General features: G+C 37.5%; 1 protein-coding gene and 2 long non-coding RNA genes across 3 annotated transcripts; 1 reads left to right on the forward strand and 2 right to left on the reverse strand.

Moving 5' to 3' along the window:
- The first annotated feature begins 999 nt into the window (after positions 1-999).
- Positions 1,000-3,662, forward strand: LOC147555085 (uncharacterized). The gene is made up of 5 exons (XM_086663394.1): positions 1,000-1,309; positions 2,015-2,356; positions 2,452-2,535; positions 2,655-2,726; positions 3,249-3,662. The coding sequence occupies exons 1-5, from the start codon at positions 1,238-1,240 to the stop codon at positions 3,438-3,440; spliced, it is 762 nt and encodes a 253-aa protein (XP_086519520.1). The 5' UTR covers positions 1,000-1,237; the 3' UTR covers positions 3,441-3,662.
- A 6,451-nt stretch (positions 3,663-10,113) lies between these two features.
- On the reverse strand, positions 10,114-11,433 carry LOC147555086 (uncharacterized). The gene is made up of 2 exons (XR_015235257.1): positions 11,400-11,433; positions 10,114-10,309 (listed from the first exon to the last, which is right to left on the reverse strand). It is a non-coding gene; the product is annotated as an uncharacterized LOC147555086 (long non-coding RNA).
- Positions 11,434-17,591: 6,158 nt separating this feature from the next.
- LOC147555087 (uncharacterized) lies at positions 17,592-19,917 on the reverse strand. Its single transcript, XR_015235256.1, has 4 exons — positions 19,730-19,917; positions 19,588-19,646; positions 18,926-18,992; positions 17,592-17,860 (listed from the first exon to the last, which is right to left on the reverse strand). It is a non-coding gene; the product is annotated as an uncharacterized LOC147555087 (long non-coding RNA).
- Between the last annotated feature and the right edge of the window lie 1,102 nt (positions 19,918-21,019).

Genomic DNA, 21,019 nt, shown 5'->3' on the forward strand with positions numbered 1-21,019 from the left:
AAACAACAAAATAATACAAATAAATAATAACTAATAAAAATCTCTGTCCGTACCCTAGGACACGGGATATACCCTAGTTAAATATATTTCAAAAGGACATTCTAATCCTCTCGTGATATATTTAATAACTACTTTCACATCATCTTCTATATCCAAATTGAGTTTTAGGTTGGAGAGAATCCTTAAGAGTATATAACAAGTGACACTCAAAATTTATAAGCTTGAGTGTTGCATTGTAGATGCTCATATAATAGTAGAGTACTAAAATTTATAGATTCCAATCTAGTTTAAATGTTGCAAATATTTTGCTAAAATCTACTTGCATCGTTTTGTTACACGTGATATCCGTGGTTGGGGGACACTCTACTAAAAGTATCTTATTTCGATCCTAGTCACAAGAGAAAAATGCCCGGACCAGTAGGAGTCGTCTGCATCAACTTTCAAGTTGCGATCGAATCCTATTTTCGAGTTAAATAGCATTTTCGATCCTGTTATCGCTCCAAACTCATGTAACACCTTTTATGAATCACTCAACTTTAGTTTTCAAAATTTCTACTTAACTGTTCGCATATGGTCGACATCCTTGGTTGAGCGATCAACCTCCTTATAAGCACGTGCCACCCAAGCATTCTGTGGTTATTCTGGGTACCCAGAGGTGAGTCACCCATGCCCATTCATATCTTAATTTGTGGTCTTGGTTGTTGCGTGAGCCCATTTAGCATATATTTTCTACAAAGAGTTCTCGATAATGGATTTTGACACTTACAATTACCATATTGCCCTAAAATTTATCTTTTTATTCTCGTTCTCGTCCAATTATTTAGATTGTCAAACTGTAGGTCAACCAATCAAGTATGCCGGAAACCGAGCATTATTATACATCCACTTTTTTTTTTGTTGAGTTTTATACATCCACTTAATAAATAGAATGTAGATCGAACCTATTTCTATGTGGCCTGTGCCCATCAATCTCTTGAGTCATGGAAGTTTCCAAAGTTTGTTTTAGGAATAAGTTAGTTTTTTTTTTTTTTTTTTGTTGAAAGAGGAATGGGTTAGTTAGTAGGTGAAAAAGAAATTAATTTCCATAAATGGGTAATTGATCTCCCCGAAGAGTCCTCCCCACTTCTCTCTCTCTCTTACTTCATTCTCGAAAGAGAGAAAGAGAATATTTAGAGAGAGAAAGATACATAACCATCTATCTAATCTAAAAAAAAGAGAGTAAAGAAGAAGAAGAACAATGGGTAGAAGACCTGGAGTTGCTAAGAAGAATCAAGTGAACCAAGTAATAGACCTCTCACTCAAAGATCAGGTCTGGGTTTCTTTCTTTGTTTGTTTATACTCTTACCCACTTCATCAAACCCTACCAACAAACTGTTCATACCCCACCATTAATGTTGTTTTACTTCTGGGTTTTTCACTTTTAACATCTTTGTCAGAACTTACAACTGAAGAACAAAAGTTAAAGCAATGTAGTTTGCATGTTGCCTATTTTTGTGGGTTCTTTTTGTTTTGATGTGATTAGGGTTTTGTTGTTGTTGTTGTAGTTTTACTTTTCTTGTCTTTTAGGGTTTTAACCTTCAATGTGCTCTGTAAAAACTTTTAATCAAATAGGGAGATAAGAAGAAACAGAGAAGATATTATTTTAACCTAGGGGATGTTATTTTTCCCCTCAAGAGTCAAGAGAGAATCCCAAACCTATTATTGACCAAACCAAACAATATAGTCAAGTATTGCGATTACCATGAATCACATTACATGATTGTTATTCCTGGTAATCTCATTACTTTCATGTGCACTAAGCACGGTGGCCTATGTATTATACCATAGTTGTTATTTTTTAAGATGGACATTCAGATTGCTTAATCCATAAACGCTTAGTGGAGTTTAAGTTGTATGGGTATTTATGATTTGATTGTTATGACATTGGAATCTAATTGTTTATCATGAAATATAATATGGTTATTATCTGATTTTACTTGTGGAATAATAACTTAGATGCATCTAATTTTATTAGCCTGGATGTGAAGATCCTGCCTCGAAAGGAAATAATGTTGGCAATCAAGTAACTAAAGTTTCGGCAAACATAACTCCAATAGAGAACAACGCTTTAGAGAATGTAAGTTCTCCTAGAAGATCTCGACGTATACAACATGTAGGTCCATCTTCACAAGATAAAGCTATTGAAACTCTTGCTGAAACTGTTGAGGTTGGAGAGAAGGAAGAAAATCTGCAAAGTATCGACCAGGAGAAAAATGGACCAGAAGCTACCCATGCTGGAAGCATGGAGGAGAAAGTAAATAATCTATTTTCACTCGTCGAAGAGCAGAAAAAGATTATTGAATCTTTGGTGTCAAAGGTAGGTAATTTATGTTTTCGTACATTATTGATGTCGATTACTCGGTTGTTCCGATTTTCGCAAAACATGGAGCTAACGAGAACCTCCTGCTGCAGAATCCGTGTGGGAACGGGACTAACTACAAATTGGAGATGAAAGTTAGCAAGTACAAAAACATGTATGTAGCGTCCCAGAAGAAGGTGCTATTTATAACGCCTAATCTATCCCATGTTGTTTGGTTTTTCTATTTTCGTGTAGGTACTTTCTTAAGTTCTTTATGTCATATAGTCCTAAAAGAATCAGTATCATATTTTTTCAGATTGAAGAATTGCAAGATGAAAATTTTGAGTTGACTACGAAGCTGGAATGTGCTAATGCCAAGCTTGAAGGGGTATAGTATAGAACTCTCCCTGTTCATTCATGTTACCATTTCGTTACTAGGATGACTTCTGTTTGTGATTCACATATCCTTTACGGGTCTTTGCCGAGATTCTCTCTTACCCAATGATCCCTAAATCTTTATTTGGTAGTCGTTAAAGTATAAATGAAAAAAGTAAAATGTCAACATGTTGATTTGGTTTTCGTTTGGTATGTTTGCTGTTTCGGAGTGTTTCAGTCAGAATATCCTGGTTTCAACTTAACCCAAATATTTGGGGTTCAAAAGAGACTCTCGAGAATTGTTCTTGACTGGGCTGTTTTGATACTTACCCCTTAATCTGTTCAGACTTCAGACGTTCTCAAATTGACTATTAGACGAGTTAATTGTTTCTGTGAAAGTAATGGACAGTTCAAAATTCAAGAACATGAACTGAATAATAGCGCATGACTAGGCTTAATTTACTGCCACACGAAATATTTCTCTTTGGTTTGTATTTATCTCATTCGATAACTGATTTTTCTTGTGTTCTTCCAGTACGAGAAAGGGCAGCATGTTTTCTCTGCAGCACTCGATAAATTTAAAGACATGGCTTTCCTTTCAAATCTATCAAAGACAACTGAAACAGTGTTAGGTCTTTCGTCTCCGCCTCATGCCACCACTCGTCAAACTTCTCCTGAACCCAATACAGCTAAAAGGAAGAAATATGATAAAGATGCTCGAGGCTGAACTTCCTGAATTCTCTAATGAGCTTATAAAGGTCTTTCGTGTTCGTGACACTATCTATTTTCGACGGAAAGTGAAGACCTTCCTTTGAGGGCGTCAGGGGAGTCAGTTGGAATCTCTGTTTTTCTTTTTTGATCCTTAGGAATTTGTGCAGAATACTTTCTGAAAGGAATTCAACTATAGTTATCGATTTTGAACCATATGCTGAATTGGCTTTCGCTTAAAGATCTGTTCCGTGCTTGTTAATTTCTTCATTTTCTTATGATTAAGTTTTATGACATTTCAAATTGCATTTATATTATAGTAGAACAAACTTTCTGACAGGTACATCAACCAAGACATTAAGACCTAAAAAGAAAAGAATCGTCAGATTGGATTCGGATTTTGGATCTTGTAGTACTACTTTTGTTCTTTGTTGGAATAATCAAGAAGTAAAAAACCTCTATCAATTTGTGGTGTCGAAGAGGCTTCTTCAGTTTCACAATCGTTCGACTCGCTTTCTGTAGGAGATGAAAAATCTAACATCTCTCAAGCGACGTGATCGTAAGATTCATAGAAGTCTTCTTCTCCGGAGGTAAGTTGATGATATTCCACTAGTTGTTGAAGATACTGATTCTCTCGAATTAAGTTTGCTTTCTCAGTAGCTAATCTCGATTTCTCTTGGAGTAGTGCTTCTAGTTGAAGTCTCACCGGATCATCTTCTTGGAGTCTCTACCCTTTTTCAGATCCTTCTCTGAGTATCTTGTTCTCTTCCCCAAGCAGAGCACATCTCTCTCTCAAGAAAGATAAATCCGATTTTATCGACTTCAACTCTCTGGCAAGTGAAGCTGCATTTTTTGCCATTCGAAATCGCTAGCTGCACAATTTAAGAATTAGCACTTCAAATTTTCAATAATTCAAGTGAAATTGAAAGAAGGATGGGAAAATCAAAATTTGAAAACAAACATTTCTAGCTTTCTTTAGCTTCCCATTCTTGGAACTCGGTTCATTCTCCTTTGGATCGATAATACTTTCTTTCTTCTGATCGATAGTATTCTCTTGATCTTCACATGATTGATGAGATTCATGTTTCCTCTTTACATTCCTCTTGTTTTCTTCTTGAGCTTCTTGCTTCCCTCTTTATCCAATAGTTTACTTGGTGAAAGTGAAGTACTAGATAAGATCTTTTGCTCCCTATCACACAAAACACATGATTAATTCAAGATATGCAATATCTCAAATTCATTAAACCCAAGGAATTTACTTGGTTCTGTCGTAAAATCTATATTAGACAGCAAACAATGGTGGGATGATTTTTCGTATGTCCGAAAGTAACAAGATTACAGAGATTTTTTATGGATTTTACGGTATATGTGAATTTGGTCATGTGAGGTGTTTTAGCTTCCAAAGGTTTTGATTCCTTCTGATTATAAGAACACATGAGAAATACAAACTTTTAAGAGATGTGATCTCTTTCTACATGGCCCGAATTCTTTTCTACCAGTCGTGTCGTGCCATCTCCTTATACTCCGACCCTAGTTGCATCCTTCACTATTACTCTACTTGAGTATTACACAACTTAACATCCACCGTTAGTAAAGATAAAAAACACTATGTTAGCATCTTCTAGGTTTTCTAGCTTTCACGTACTAACTAAAATCACATTGAAACTTTGAAAGCGAATTAAAATGTAACAGATCCGAGATTTGAAGGTAACACAATTCAAACTTACATGAATCCGTTCAAAGCTAGATTGTGTTACCAGTGGTAGAAGTCTGTGGCATAGTTTATAGTTGTTATCTAGGTTTGTAAACGGTGGTTAAAATCCGAAATCGATCTGCATCCGTACTCTAATACTCCGATAATTCGGATATTGGATTTGGATATCTTGTTGGTTTCGGACTCAGAATTTCAGATATAGCTATATCCGTAACTTAAATAATTCGATCCGATTTGAGTTTGAAATCAACGGTTAAGATTCACCCAAGGGACTAAAAAAAAGTTAAAAGTGGCCAATACACGGACAACCATATTTCTTATGTGGACAACAAAATTGGCCCTAACCAAATTTCTTTGGGAGGCAGGTTAACTCAAGGATGTAAATCTAAAACTAAATATCGGAGTCAACAGTTGGTAGCCCAAGTGGTTCCAAGGTGTTGATATAAACTCTAGAAATCCCTGGAGGTCTCAGGTCCGATTACCACCGGCGAGCGCCATTTTCTCCGACAACTACCACATGTTCGTGTTCTGCTTCACCCCTTCTTCATCTTCATCCACCAACACTTCATCTCATCTCTGTCTCTCCTCTCATTGGCTTATAAAAAAGATTAGGGTTTTCTTGTGCCAATGAGTGCCGGCGGCGGGGGAATTCTTCCCCTTCGTCCGTTGATTAAAAGCTGCATATGAAAGTTAGCCATATACGTTTCTTACATCGCAAATGCTTATCTTAAAAGTACCAGAATGTTAAAGCAGATGTGATTTCTGTTTAGCTTTACTAGACTGAGAAGAAAACACACCATAATGAAGTTCAAGCTCTATTAAGGGGTTACTTGAACCTATGTTTGTCACTTTGTCTTAGGTGTAGTTGGAAGTACATTAAGAATGTGAAGGATGTTTATGTCATGTAGGGGATCTAATACTGGACTTCTTGAGCCTTCCATAGGATGCCCTGATTTGCAGAAACTAGAAGTTGGAGGATGCCATAATTTACAGAATTTTAGATGTTTGTGGGTTCGCTGAGATCGACACTTGTGATGAAATCCCAATTTTTCTTAAGAAACAAAAGGGGAGAGATGCAGAGGAGAAGATTTGTTGTTGGTGGTGATGAAGAGGGCGAATCATGAAGAATATGAACATGATTGTATTTGGTGAAGATGATGATGAAAATGAAAAAGGCAAAATTGTTTATTTAGTTTTGTCAGCGCTTTGGGGAAAGCAAAATAGTTTCCGGGGTGTGAAGACCTAATAAAAAAATTAGTCAATTTTATTTGACAATTTTATTTTGTAAATTGTTATGGAGAAATAAAAACCTCCACCTCACCTCTCTCTCTCCACCTCACCTCTTTCTCTCTCTCCCCACCCCTCTCTCTGTCTTCTTCGACCAGATCGTCGGCCAGAAAATTTTCCGGCCGGCGACCTGAAAAGATAAAAAAAAATCCACACACTCTCTCTCTTTAGAAACTCCGGAGAAGGGGTTTCCGGTCTGTTCTTCAACAGACCAGCGAAGGAAAACCCCTTCGCCGGAGTTTCTAGAGAGAGAGTGGATTTTTTTTCTCTTTCCAGGTCGCCGGCGACCTTGTTGTAGAAGACAGAGAGAGGAGTTGATGAGTACGTAAAGTACTCCTTTTTCAGACTGTATTTTATAGTCTTTACGTGTTAAATTTGGTGGAATAGATTACGTTATATGGTTTTTGCAGGAAACTCCCTAAAATACAAAGAAGTTATTAATTATAAGATGCTGGTGAAGATTTCTAATTGACTGGTGACTTGGTGGTCGAAGATTGAACCGGTTCTAAAAATGGAGTTACTATGAGGTGCATTCTGCAGTTGTGGATTCTACAGGGGGCAAATCTGGATTCTTAGGGACTAAAATGAAAAACAAACTTAATTAGTCCCCACGTGAACTGAAGGAAAGAAATAGCCGGGTTGTTTAACTTGTGTGGGGCTAGTAGCATATACCTAGAGTGCTATTAGCACTTCCACCCATTAGCCTTCTTAGACAGCAACTACAATATTCTCACTAGTCAAATACTAAGTTTGACCCGGCATGTGAGGGTATCATCATAAAGTCGGTTTGGTAAATTAACAACGCGTCTAGACGAACCGCTTTTTGGGGACCGTCTGTTGGACCGTCTTGTCCACGTGGACAAGACGCCAACAGACTTTCCACATGGGCTGGTTCTTCTTAAAATCTGGAAAGCAAGAAGTGACGGGGAAGAGAAAGGGTCTAGACAGAGAAAAGTATTTCTATTAGAAATAATCTAAAACTTCTGTTCTAACTCTCTTTCTAAATCTTCTTCTCACTAAAGGTCTGTTTTCAATGGATCTGAATGCATTTGAATGGCTTTCTATATGGCTGAACAAGTTTGAACTTTCTAAATTCATGACATCTTCAACTTGTATGGCTTTTGGATGCATTCAATGGATGAAAATTAGGGCAAATTAATTTCATTATCTTAACCTATCCAAAGTTAGGGTGCTATCCTCTTGGAGAACATGACCTCAAAATTAGGTTTCCTTTCCAGTCCCTAAAATCAAACCATGGCAGTCATCACTTGATCAATCTTTGTTCAAAACTAGGATTTTTTTCCCAAAATCTAGATGTATCACCACCTAATATGTCGATTTGTAAGATCCAACAAGAAAAAGAGATCTTCCTTTTCCACTTCTAGATTTGAAACAAAAGATTTCAAGTGAAAGAAATAAAGACAACTTATGTAAAAACAGATCTGTGAAATTCTTTAACATCTGATTTATTGAGTATAGTCTTCACTACTACGTATCTTTATTTGTTTGAGATCCTTAGGTTGAGTGAAGGATGAAGAAGGTAAATTGTCTTCATCCAAAACCCCTAATGTGAGAGACTTTCTAGAGAGGGAAAGGAGCAGCTAACAGAGAGAGGAAGAGTGATAATTTTTAGTTTCTCTGTCCAGACCCTTTCTCTCTCTCCAGTTTGCCTTCCAAATGACCTTCCACGTGGAAAGTTTGTTGGCTTCTTGTCTATGTGGACAAGACGGTCCAACTCACGGTCCAGAAAAGCGGGTCGTTTAGACTTTTCCGTAAACTAAAGAACTTTCTAATTTAATTAAATTTGCCCCATCTATAAAAAGGGGTTTAACCCATACAATGAGGACACACCCCCAGACACTAATGAAAGAGCAAGTTTAGAGGAGCAACATTAGAGATAAATTAGCTTCTTTGGGTGCAAGAATTTGGGAGATTCAAGTGCTATATCGAAGACAAGTTTTGGAGAAAGACGAGAGGAACGGACTTCATCAACATTAATTCGGTTTTATCTTTTCCTTTCTTCTCTTTTCTTTTACTTGTTTATCATTAATTGAACCATGTATTTAATATCCATGGGTTTCTAACTCTCCCACTAGGATAAAGGATGAAACCCGAACATGAATATTTGAAATTCTAGTATCATAATTTATTTTATTATCTCTATTAGTGTGCCTTAATGTTTTATAATTAATCGTACTTCGGTTAGCCTAAGAAACTAACAACTCGGTTCTTAATTGCATGATATTTTAAGTGAAGTGGGTTATGGGTTTAGTTAATTGAGAAGGGTCTTTTATTGTTTTATCTTCCGAAAATTGGAGATTGATTTCCACCAATTTTTGAGTTATCAAAAGAGGGATAATAATTTAAATTAGATATTAGATTCGAATATGATTGTTAGTGGTGAATTCCAATATCCTAGATTTACCAACTTATAGTTTCCATCACAATTTACTTTGTTTCTTAAGTTTTAATTTTTAGTTTCTCAAATTATTCTAAAAATCAATTGTTTACTTTCCTAGTTTGTTAGTTAATCTTAGGTTTAGATTTAATTCCAAACAAATCTTCGTGGGATCGACCTCGTAATTCTTGCCATATTTACATATGGTTCGTACACTTGCGAGTTTTATTTTGATCTAATTAGCCTAGTATTTAGGTTCACTAGATTTCACACCAAGAGTGGGGAGAGAGGAGGGTGGGGAGAGAAAGGGGTGGGGGGAGAGATAGGTGAGGTGGAGAGAGAGTGAGGTGAGGTGGAGGGTTTTTTATTTTTATTTTGAAACATATTCCCCATAAAATATGTTTCCCCGGAAAATTTTCAAAATTTTGCATATTCCCTTTAAAATTTCACGCCCTGGAAACTATTTAGCTTTCCCCAAAGCGCTGGCCTTTAGTTCCTCAATTTGATCGCCTCAAATTATAATTATTTACACTCCGTTCATGGTTGTCCAACTAAGAAATCTAGTTGTCCCTGTATTTGCCACCAAGTTAAAACCCTAGCCCAACTCGGAAGCTCCATCTCTTCGTCTCCTTCTTCTCAATCTAAGAGAAACCCAGAAAAGTAAAGACCTTTAAAGTTCCATTACAAGCACAAGGAGCTCCCATTTCATGTTTTTCATCTTCTTCTTGACATATCATGCACTCAATCTTCTCTCCTTTTTCGAGCAACTCTCACAGTTGTTTTTAATCAAAGTAACATAGAAATTATTATCTACCCTAACTTCGTTATCCCTTTATTTTCTTTCTAAACATTCCTTTACATATTAAAGACAAGCTCAAGGGATGATCCCATCAACACACACCTCGAAATCATCTACCATTTTTTTTTTCTCTCTAATCTTTTTTTATTTGGTTCAGGGGAAGAGAAAGGTTGAAGGAGTGCTAAAAAATTCAGGATTTCGCATCGGATAATATTCGATATTCGATGCATTTCAGATATCATTTACCATCTGTCGTGTGACGCCCCGTGTCCCAAAATGGACACGACCACGCCCCGGCAATTCACATACGAGATAAAAATCCAGCAGAGTCTCCTCTGTAAATTGAACCGGTCGTACCTGTCATGCAAACCATACATTCGCATATACAAGAAAAATAAACTAAAGCGGAAGCTAAACAAACTCAACTCAGTTTCAGGTCGAAACCCGAACCACAAAAAGAACTATAAAAGCCTCTTACACAAAGATACAACCTATAAACAACTCTAAGTGTTATATATATACATTTTAGAGTTTGGTTTCTGCAATAAATACATAACTTGGAAATAACGAAAAACCATATAAAAAAAACCCAAAGAAAACTACGCAACACCTCTAGCCTCGTTAGACAAGATCACTGGCTGGAATACAACTCCGCCTCGAGGCTACAACCAAGCACCTGCACACTAACAACTGGTAGGGGGTCAAAATACTCACCGACACGAGTTATTCTGGTAGAAGACCAATCCAAAACCCATCACGTTTTGAAAAGTTCATTTAGTAAGTTGTAAACATCATGACAAAACGAGTTGTCAAACCAGTTACCATATATACTATATACAAAACTATTTTCCTTAATCTAGCAAGCAATAACAGTGATTAGCTACCCACCCATGGTGCGCTCCCAATAAGAGGAGAGTTCCTCAGGAGAACCTAGAGTGCGTTAGATAGTACCATCCCATTTATGGCACTAGCTAATGCACTACGTCTCCTCGAGAAAGAGACTTACCCCTAGCCGGTAAGCCCTTCTCCCACTAAGGGACTCCGCAATCATTGAAGAGTTTACCTCATGATACATATATACCTTAAGTATCTAAATAAGTTTTTGATCACCGAGTTCGAATAAGAGAGTCGTCCCCCAATACCCATGGAAGGACCTGAACCTCATTCTCTTCGGTACCTTGCCATGCATCTAATGCGATCTTTCAAAATCAGTTACGTTCATATCTCAAAACCAATATTCTCATTCAATCTCGAAATCCATTTTCTCATTCAAATCATTATCTTATCAAACACGGAAGTGGAACAACCAAGAGTCATATCGTCACAAAGCAGAGGGATTCCCAATCAATGTCACCTCCCAGGCGAGCGGTCAGGGTGTACGACCCTGAGCCTCGAACTGGAGGCACGAGCACCAATGGCCAGCAAGTGAAGCACTCTACTCCCACAGGTCTCATGACTAGTGTCGCCCACCTCACCAGTCTCAAACGGATCACAACCGTGTCCACATGTCATCCAACCCTCAATGGCTGCGTGCCCGTAGGTTGACATAATCCGCAGTCGGGTACATACAAGAAAATCCAAGTAGTTCACAATAATCGTAAAATCAGTTCGAAACCATTTCTCATATCGCATCAACACATTTCAAGCATATTTCAGTTCATCCCATAAATCGAGTTTCATGCTACCTAAACTCTAGTTATAATGGCGCATATATAACTATAGAATCTAGCATATTTGTTATCTATAAAACCATGATGGATAAAGGATTTAGAACCCCTACCTCAGTCCTTGCATCACCAAAGACTCCCGCCTACCATACGACCAAATTCCTCCTCATTCGCATACTCTGGGATAAGGAAGAATAACCAAAACCGAAAAGAAACATCAGGTTCTTATACTAAGAACCTTCGTAAATAAAAAGAATCATTAAAACAAAACCATGAAAACTTAAAAGCAAATTCGCTAAATTTGGAAGACTTCAAGTATCTGTCGAATCGATCTCTAACTTTGTAAATATGTCTCCTGAATATCGAAAATGCCTACGAACCAATCAACCAACTTCTCATAAACTCTATTTTACATGTTAGAGTCTTTATAAGCTGACAAATCATATAATGAACCTCATAATAATAAATTTGTAACTGAAGTTGTCCATTCATATGAAATACGACAAAATTCGAGGAATTCTTTATATTCCAATTCATTCTAAAATTGGTCCAAATATGAAATTCGGGCACTAAAATAATTCGGCAGCACCCCGTCTATATTTGGACAACCCGAAATAGTCTACAATCTCCTAAACATGTTTCTGAACACAAATCATTCGAAGAAATTGAATAATAATTGTCTAAATAGCTCCAAATTTCGATCCCAAATGAAATTAGTACAACTATACCGTTATCGAAATAACCATCCAATAACCACCAAATTTAGACGAAATTGAAAATTCTGAACGGATAGATATGTAGAACAAGTCGAATAGAATTACCTGGAAGAAATTTCAGTGAATTCCGACAAAATATCGTGAAGAAATCGGCGAAAGAAAATCATTAAGTTTATAACGTTAAAGGAACCATTTCGTTTCTCAGCTTCTGTGTTTGAGAATGAGTTGTGTTTTGAAGATGATTTATGAAATAAAGAAAATAGGTATTAAGGGGGTTGGTAGGTTAAACAACGTGGAGTTTCATGCAGCTAGTGACGTGGTGTAGTTAAAATGAATTTAAGATTTTCAAACACTTTTAATTAAAAAATGAATAAAATATTATTAAAAGCCAACATTTGATAAACCCATTTCCAATTCAATTTTTTGTTTTTGATGAAGTCCAATTCAAACTTATTAACCAATCAAATTAAGAACCCAATGATCACCACCCACCATTACCAAGCACATCTATCCACTTTTAAAATCTGCCATATTTACAGTTTGGTCCTAGTTGTTCTCTTTGCTGATTTAACCCCTCTTTTGACTTGACCCAATTGCCAAATAATCCCTAAACTAACCTTTTAAAACACAGGATGTTACAATCCTCCCCCCTTAAAGAAATTTCGTCCTCGAAATTTGGATCAACTCACTTCTTTTTACCCTGTTCTTTCGACCAACTCTGAATTTTACAGAAGCTGTCCCGTTTCGAAAATCACCAACTCACTGTATCTAACAAAAATCAATCTGACTAAACAAACTAGGTCCAATCCTCCCAAATTCTTCTACATAACCACACGAGTCAAGAATATTCAATAACAATAAATATCCTTCATATGAAGAGATAAAGAAAAATGAAGACCTCTATAATCTATATATACGAATACATAAGTTCTTGTTGATCCAATATCCTCAAAGAAAATACCATTCTTGATAACATAAGAAAATACCGTTGTCCATAATATAATAAAATAAAGAATGAAGACCTCCATAATCTATCTATATGTATAAGTTGTCGTTGATCCCACATCCTCAGAAAATACCGTTGACTCGATAAAATAAGAAAATAAAGAATGAAGACATCTATAATAAATTCAAGTTAACATTGGCGGTGACACTATAATCTCAAGAAAAAAATAGTTGTTGTCGATAAGATGATAAAATGAAAATAGAAGACCGCTATAATATCTATACAAGTCGTAGATAAACCAACCGTCGAAAAACATTCTACAATAACTTAAGAACATCCGATGTTTCTAATACCCAACACCAACTCAATCCATATGACCTCTAATATCGAAACATTCCGTCAAACCCAATCGAATCCAGACCCATACTTATCTGTAATCAAACTGAAACAATATACGCTCGAAACAACCTGATCAAAGTCAATCTCAACTATCTCTGAATGATCTGATCGAAACTCAAAAATGAAGGAATGTGTATAACTACCATGAGGTCCACAATACCAAGTCTGACTCATCTCCTCATCTACTATTGTCTAAGATACTTCCACAACACCGATATGTCGACTTGCCCAAAATTTACCTCTGAAACCTCTTAACCCTTGACTGTCCTCCCATAACATCTTGTACAACATTGCAAGAAATCTACAACAATCTTAAATCATCCGTCGAGTCTTCCTTTAGCGAGTAAAACGAATCAAGAAACGAAAATCAAAAGAAACAAATACATATATAGCATCTTTTATTCTTGGTCGCTTTTAATCTTGAAGCTTTTAGACACCTAATCTTCTCCATTTATCTTTCCCTAAAGTCTAGAGCAGTCACTGCTATAAACTATACACGACTTATCGGTTACCAGAACTAACTTTTCTGATATGGGTCACCAGAACTAACTGTTCTGATATGGGTCACCAGAACTAACTGCTCTGATACCAACTGTGACGCCCCGTGTCCCAAAATGGACACGACCAGACCCCTGCAATTCACAGACGAGATAAAAATCCGGCAGAGTCTCCTCTGTAAATCGAACCGGTCGTACTTGTCATGCAAACCATACATTCGCATATACAAGGAAAATAAACTAAAGCGGAAGCTAAACAAACTCAACTCAGTTTCGGGTCGAAACCCGAACCACAAAAAGAACTATAAAAGCCTCTTACTCAACGATACAACCTATAAACAACTCTAAGTATTATATATATACATTTTAGAGTTTGGTTTCTGCAATAAATACATAACTTGAAAATAACGAAAAACCATATAAGAAAAAACCAAAGAAAACTACGCAACACCTCTAGCCTCGTTAGACAAGATCACCGGCTGGAATACAACTCCGCCTCGAGGCTACAACCAAGCACCTGCACACTAACAACTGGTAGGGGGTCAAAATACTCACCGACACGAGTTATTCTGGTAGAAGACCAATCCAAAACCCATCACGTTTTCAAAAGTTCATTTAGTAAGTTGTAAACATCATGACAAAATGAGTTATCAAACCAGTTACCATATATACTATATACAAAACCATTTTCCTTAATCTAGCAAGCAATAGCAGTGATTAGCTACCCACCCATGGTGCGCTCCCACTAAGAGGAAAGTTCCTCAGGAGAACCTAGAGTGCGTTAGATAGTACCAGCCCATTTATTGCACTAGCTAATGCACTACGTCTCCTCGAGAAAGAGACTTACCCCTAGCCGGTAAGCCCCTCTCCCACTAAGGGACTCCGCAATCATTGAAGAGTTTACCTCGTGATACATATATACCTTAAGTATCTAAATAAGTTTTTGATCACCGAGTTCGAATAAGAGAGCCGTCTCCCAATACCCATGGAAGGACCTGAACCTCATTCTCTTCGGTACCTTGTCATGCATCTAATGCGATCTTTCAAAATCAGTTACGTTCATATCTCAAAACCAATATTCTCATACAATCTCGAAACCCATTTTCTCATTCAAATCATTATCTTATCAAACACGGAAGTGGAACAACCAAGAGTCATATCGCCACAAAGCAGAGGGATTCCCAATCAATGTCACCTCCTAGGCGAGCGGTCAGGGTGTACGGCCCTGAGCCTCGAGCTGGAGGCACGAGCACCAATGGCCAGCAAGTGAAGCACTCTACTCCCACAGGTCGCATGACTAGTGTCGCCTACCTCACCGGTCTCACACGGATCACAACCGTGTCCACATGTCATCCTACCTCAATGGCTACGTGCCCGTAGGTTGACATAATCCGCAGTCGGGTACATACAAGAAAATCCCAGTAGTTCACAGTAATCGTAAAATCAGTTCGAAACCATTTCTCATATCGCATCAACACATTTCAAGCATATTTCAGTTCATCACATAAATCGAGTTTCATGCTACCTAAACTCTAGTTATAATGACGCATATATAACTATAAAATCTAGCATATTCGTTATCTATAAAACCATGATGGATAAAGGATTCAGAACCCCTACCTCAGTCCTTGAATCACCAAAGACTCCCGCCTACCAGACGACCAAATTCCTCTTCATTCGCATACTCTGGGATAAGGAAGAATAACCAAAACCGAAAAGAAACATCATGTTCTTATACTAAGAACCTTCGTAAATAAAAAGAATCATTAAAACAAAACCATGAAAACTTAAAAGCAAATTCGCTAAATTCGGAAGACTTCAAGTATCTGTCGAATCGATCTCTAACTTCGTAAATATGTCTCCTGAATATCGAAAATGCCTACGAACCAATCAACCAACTTCTGATAAACTCTATTTTACATGTTAGAGTCTTCATAAGCTGACAAATCATATAATGAACCTCATAATATAAATCTGTAACTGAAGTTGTCCATTCATATGAAATACGACAAAATTCGAGGAATTCTTTATATTCCAATTCATTCTAAAACTGGTCCAAATATGAAATTCGGGCACTAAAATAATTCGGCAGCACCCCGTCTATATTTGGACAACCCGAAATAGTCTACAATCTCCTAAACATGTTTCTGAACACAAATCATTCGAAGAAATTGAATAATAATTGTCTAAATAGCTCCAAATTTCGATCCCAAATGAAATTAGTACAACTATACAGTTATCGAAATAACCATCCAATAACCATCAAATTTAGACGAAATTGAAAATTCTGAGCGGATAGATATGTAGAACAAGTCGAATAGAATTACCTGGAAGAAATTTTAGTGAATTCCGACAAAATATCGTGAAGAAATCGGCGAAAGAAATTCATTAAGTTTATAACGTTCAAGGAACCATTTCGTTTCTCAGCTTCTGTGTTTGAAAATGAGTTGTGTTTTGAAGATGATTTATGAAATAAAGAAAATAGGTATTCAGGGGGTTGATAGGTTAAACAAAGTGGAGTTGCATGCAGCTAGTGACGTGGTGCAGTTAAAATGAATTTAAGATTTTCAAAAACTTTTAGTTAAAAAATGAATAAAATATTATTAAAAGCCAACATTTGATAAACCCATTTCCAATTCAATTTTTTGTTCATTGATGAAGTCCAATTCAAACTTATTAACCAATCAAATTAAGAACCCAATGATCACCACCCACCATTACCAAGCACATCTATCCACTTTTAAAATCTGCCATATTTACAGTTTGGTCCTGGTTTTGGCCTGTTCGTAAAATACCCCCTAAATTGTCCTCTTTGCTGATTTAACCCCTCTTTTGACTTGACCCAATTGTCAAATAATCCCTAAACTAACCTTTTAAAACACGGGATGTTACATGTCGGATATCGAACCCTTATCGGATAGTTCGAATATTTTCGGATATCGAATCGGATAGTAGTGTATCCGCTCAAAGTTCGCTCTGTTTACAACCTTATTGTTATTTTGTTTTGCCTGGTAATTCTAGGTGGGCAATATATGGACAATCAAATATTTTATGTGGACAATTGATAAAATTAGAAATTTTATATGGACAACAATTTCATAGGGGAACATCACTCTAAGATATTCACTCATGCCCTACAAAAGTTAGAAATTTTAATTTAAGTCCTCTCCAATAGTTTTTCCATAAACCCTAGTGTCACGACCTTTTAGGTCGACCCTGCATAATATGTACAAAACACACGAGCCGAAGTGCGAAATATAAATCCTAAAACATCGTGTGGCGTTATGCACTCCTTCATAGTACATAACCAGCCTTCCCGAACATATTTGGAGCATCTCGACTATCAAGTCATCTTGGTTCCTGACTAATACTGAGGCATGACACCGTAGTGTCTCAACATTCGAGCATAGCTCGTGACGTCCCGTATAACGCTTTCTTGAGTCATAGACTCTAGCCCACTATAAAGGATACCAACAATAGTGCGGAGCATACCAAGCCACATATGCGGATCTTGCCTTTTAGTCTCAAGCATCCGACACCTTCTATCCTGGCTTACCATCCAGACATTAGGTGTGACGCCCCGTGTCCCAAAATAGACACGACCACGCCCCGACAATTCACAGACGAGACAAAAAATCCGACAGAGTCTCCTCTGTAAATCGAACCGGTCGTACCTGTAAAACCTGTCATGCAAACCATACATTCGCATATACAAGAAAAATAAACTAAAGCGGAAGCTAAACAAACTCAACTCAGTTTCGGGTCGAAACCCGAACCACAAAAAGAACTATAAAAGCCTCTTACACAACGATACAACCTATAAACAACTCTAAGTGTTATATATATACATTTTAAAGTTTGGTTTCTGCAATAAATACATAACTTGGAAATAACGAAAAACCATATAAGCAAAAACCAAAGAAAACGACGCAACACCTCTAGCCTCGTTAGACAAGATCACCGACTGGAATACAACTCCGCCTCGAGGCTACAACCAAGCACCTGCACACTAACAACTGGTAGGGGGTCAGAATAATCACCGACACGAGTTATTCTGGTAGAAGACCAATCCAAAACCCATCACGTTTTCAAAAGTTCATTTAATAAGTTGTAAACATTGTGACAAAACGAGTTATCAAACCAGTTACTATATATACTATATACAAAATCGTTTTTCCTTAATCTAGCAAGCAATAGCAGTGGTTAGCTGCCCACCCATGGTGCGCTCCCAATAAGAGGAAAGTTCCTCAGGAGAACCTAGAGTGTGTTAGATAGTACCAGCCCATTTATGGTACTAGCTAATGCACTACGTCTCCTCGAGAAAGAGACTTACCCCTAGCCGGTAAGTCCCTCTCCCACTAAGGGACTCCGCAATCATTGAAGAGTTTACCTCATGATACATATATACCTTAAGTATCTAAATACGTTTTAGATCACCGAGTTCGAATAAGAGAGCCGTCCCCCAATACCCATGGAAGGACCTGAACCTCATTCGCTTCGGTACCCTGTCATGCATCTAATGCAATCTTTCAAAATCAGTTTCATCCATTTATCAAAACCAATATTCATATTCAATTCATTATCTTATCAAACACGGAAGTGGAACAACCAAGAGTCATATCGCCACAAAGCAGAGGGATTCCCAATCAATGTCACCTCCCAGGCGAGCGGTCAGGGTGTACGGCCCTGAGCCTCGAGCTGGAGGCACGAGCACCAATGGCCAGGAAGTGAAGCACTCTACTCCCACAGGTCTCATGACTAGTGTCGCCCACCTCACCGGTCTCACACGGATCACAACCGTGTCCACATGTCACCTACCCTCAATGGCTACGTGCCCGTAGGTTGACATAATCCGCAGTCGGGTACATACAAGAAAATCCCAGTAGTTCGCAATTATCGAAAAATCAGTTCGAAAACATTTCTCATATCGCATCAAAACATTTCAAGCATATTTCAGTTCATCACATAAATCGAGTTTCATGCTACCTAAATTCTAGTTATAATGGCGCATATATAACTATAGAATCTAGAATATTCATCATCTATAAAACCATGTTGGATAAAGGATTCAGAACCCCTACCTCAGTCCTTGCATCACCAAAGACCTCCCGCCTACCAGACGACCTTATTCCTCCTCATTCGCATGCTCTGGGATAAGGAAGAATAACAAAAACGAATAGAAACGTTAGGTTCTTATACTAAGAACCTTCGTATAATAAAGACAATAACGTAAAGAAAACTTAAAACATAAAAGTAAATTCGCGAACTTCGGAAGACTTCATGTTAACCCGAAATTCAACTGATCTTCTAACTTTACAACCATGTATGATTAGATAACCACTAAAAACAGTAAGTAGTTTTCATGTTTGGTAAACTGCGCGTTGCTCGGTAAAACAGCCATAACTCCTTCGTCCATTATCGAAAAGACTTGTACTATACCATTCTGGAAAGCTAAGATCCTAAACTACGATTTTCGTGTTTCGGGAAAGTCCATCCAAGTAACATATAAAGCCCAGAAAGGCTCGGACAGTAGCCTAAATTCAGTCTCCGAATCGGCAATCGATCGATCGATGATTTATATCAAATAATCTCTCTAAAGTTTACTAATATACCAAAATTACTTTATTCCCAACCATATAAACCCTAGAACTATATGAATTATCCTAATCCCCAAATTTCATAAACCTTAAACCCTAGAATTAAGAATTTTGACATTAAATCATCGAATTGGTTGATTTCTTACCTTGATTCGATTGAATTCTAGTTAGGATAGCTTTCCCTTGATCAATCCTTCACAAACTTCTACAAATTCGAAGCAACAAGACTCCATTAAAATCAAACAAAGCTAAAATTCTGTCTAGAGAGAGAAATAGGATTTTACTTACCAAAATTCCACAAACCCTAGCTTGAATCAACTCATTGAAGTTGAATTCAACAAAAAAAATCAGATTTCCCCTTGAAATCAACTTGAAATCTCCATAGAAATCGAATTTTCTTTCACCCAAACCCTAACCCTCAATTTCTGTCGAACAAAAGAGGGATAAAAGGTCTGATTTTTCTTCTCTTATCCAATTCCACGAAATTGCAGTTAGGCCCCTGGTTTTGGCTTGATTGCAAAATACCCCCAAATTGTCCTCTTTGCTAATTTGGCCCCTCTTTTGACTTGACCCAATTGTTTTATAGTCCCTCAACTAACCTTAAAAACATGGGATGTTACATTAGGCATACGAGCATCCATCTTGCCACAAGCTATCTTAGCTCCGTATGTCCAACATAACACATCAAGGTCTGACCCGTTGAATATCTCAATCCTCCTCCGGGAAAACGATAGCACGACACACGCCTTGACGTAGCATGAGTACATGTAATCGCATCTCAGAAGGAACCCGCAGTAAACTATCTCCAGGTACTGTCCCGAGCCATTTCCTATGACAAAGGTACCCGTGCAATATGCTTCTCTCACATACGCTAGGCCGACCTCATGGGTTGCGCCATGAGGATGCTCACTTTCGTGCACAATAACTAAGAAGGGCGAGCGTCCCATCCACGAGGCCTTGGCATATACGAGATGCATATGCGGAAGGGTGACCACCCCCTCCTTTAGTAGTAAAGTTCCTCTTTTGCCTATTTCCACAAGGAAACACCAATCCTTTCAACCAAGCATACTCTCGTTCAAATGACTCATATGCCCCTGTCTAAGACTTGAATGTCACAGATAACCTACCGTGCATGGCTCCAGGAAGCTTGATGTAGATTGTTGCGGAAGCGTAAAAGTAATGGAATCCACCATTGTTATTAAACTAAACTAATGAAATAAAGCTGATGAAATAAAGATAAAAGCGATAAAACAATAAACTTGATTAATAATAAACGATAAACTTGATTAACAATAAACTTGATTCATAATATTCTCTGATCTGAATAACAAGGACAGACCTGACTTCCTTTTAAAGGAACTTAGAAACTTCTAGATAGACTCAAATTAGGATTCATAAATATCAAAGATACTCAAACATGGAAACTCCTAAACTCTAACCCTAATGGACTCGGCCATGAGGCCCTCTAACTAGTTCGGTCGTGAGGCCCATCTTGATGGTCTCCATCATACTCCCCCTCTGTGGAACAACTTGTCCCCAAGTTGGTGTCGTCATATATTGGTTCATCCGGATAAAACG

This window comes from Eschscholzia californica, unplaced genomic scaffold (genome assembly GCF_041429995.1).
Source record: "Eschscholzia californica isolate CP2 unplaced genomic scaffold, dmEscCali1.0.p SCAF_2, whole genome shotgun sequence".
Classification (NCBI taxonomy): domain Eukaryota; kingdom Viridiplantae; phylum Streptophyta; class Magnoliopsida; order Ranunculales; family Papaveraceae; genus Eschscholzia; species Eschscholzia californica.

What these genes read in the sequence shown, in the direction of transcription:
- LOC147555085 (XM_086663394.1), top strand. Translation starts at nt 1,238, where the DNA reads ATGGGTAGAAGACCTGGAGTTGCTAAGAAGAATCAAGTGAACCAAGTA. An exon ending in ATGTAGCGTCCCAGAAGAAG is followed by an intron (nt 2,536 to 2,654) that starts GTGCTATTTATA and finishes ATATTTTTTCAG; the next exon opens with ATTGAAGAATTGCAAGATGA. An exon ending in CTAATGCCAAGCTTGAAGGG is followed by an intron (nt 2,727 to 3,248) that starts GTATAGTATAGA and finishes GTGTTCTTCCAG; the next exon opens with TACGAGAAAGGGCAGCATGT.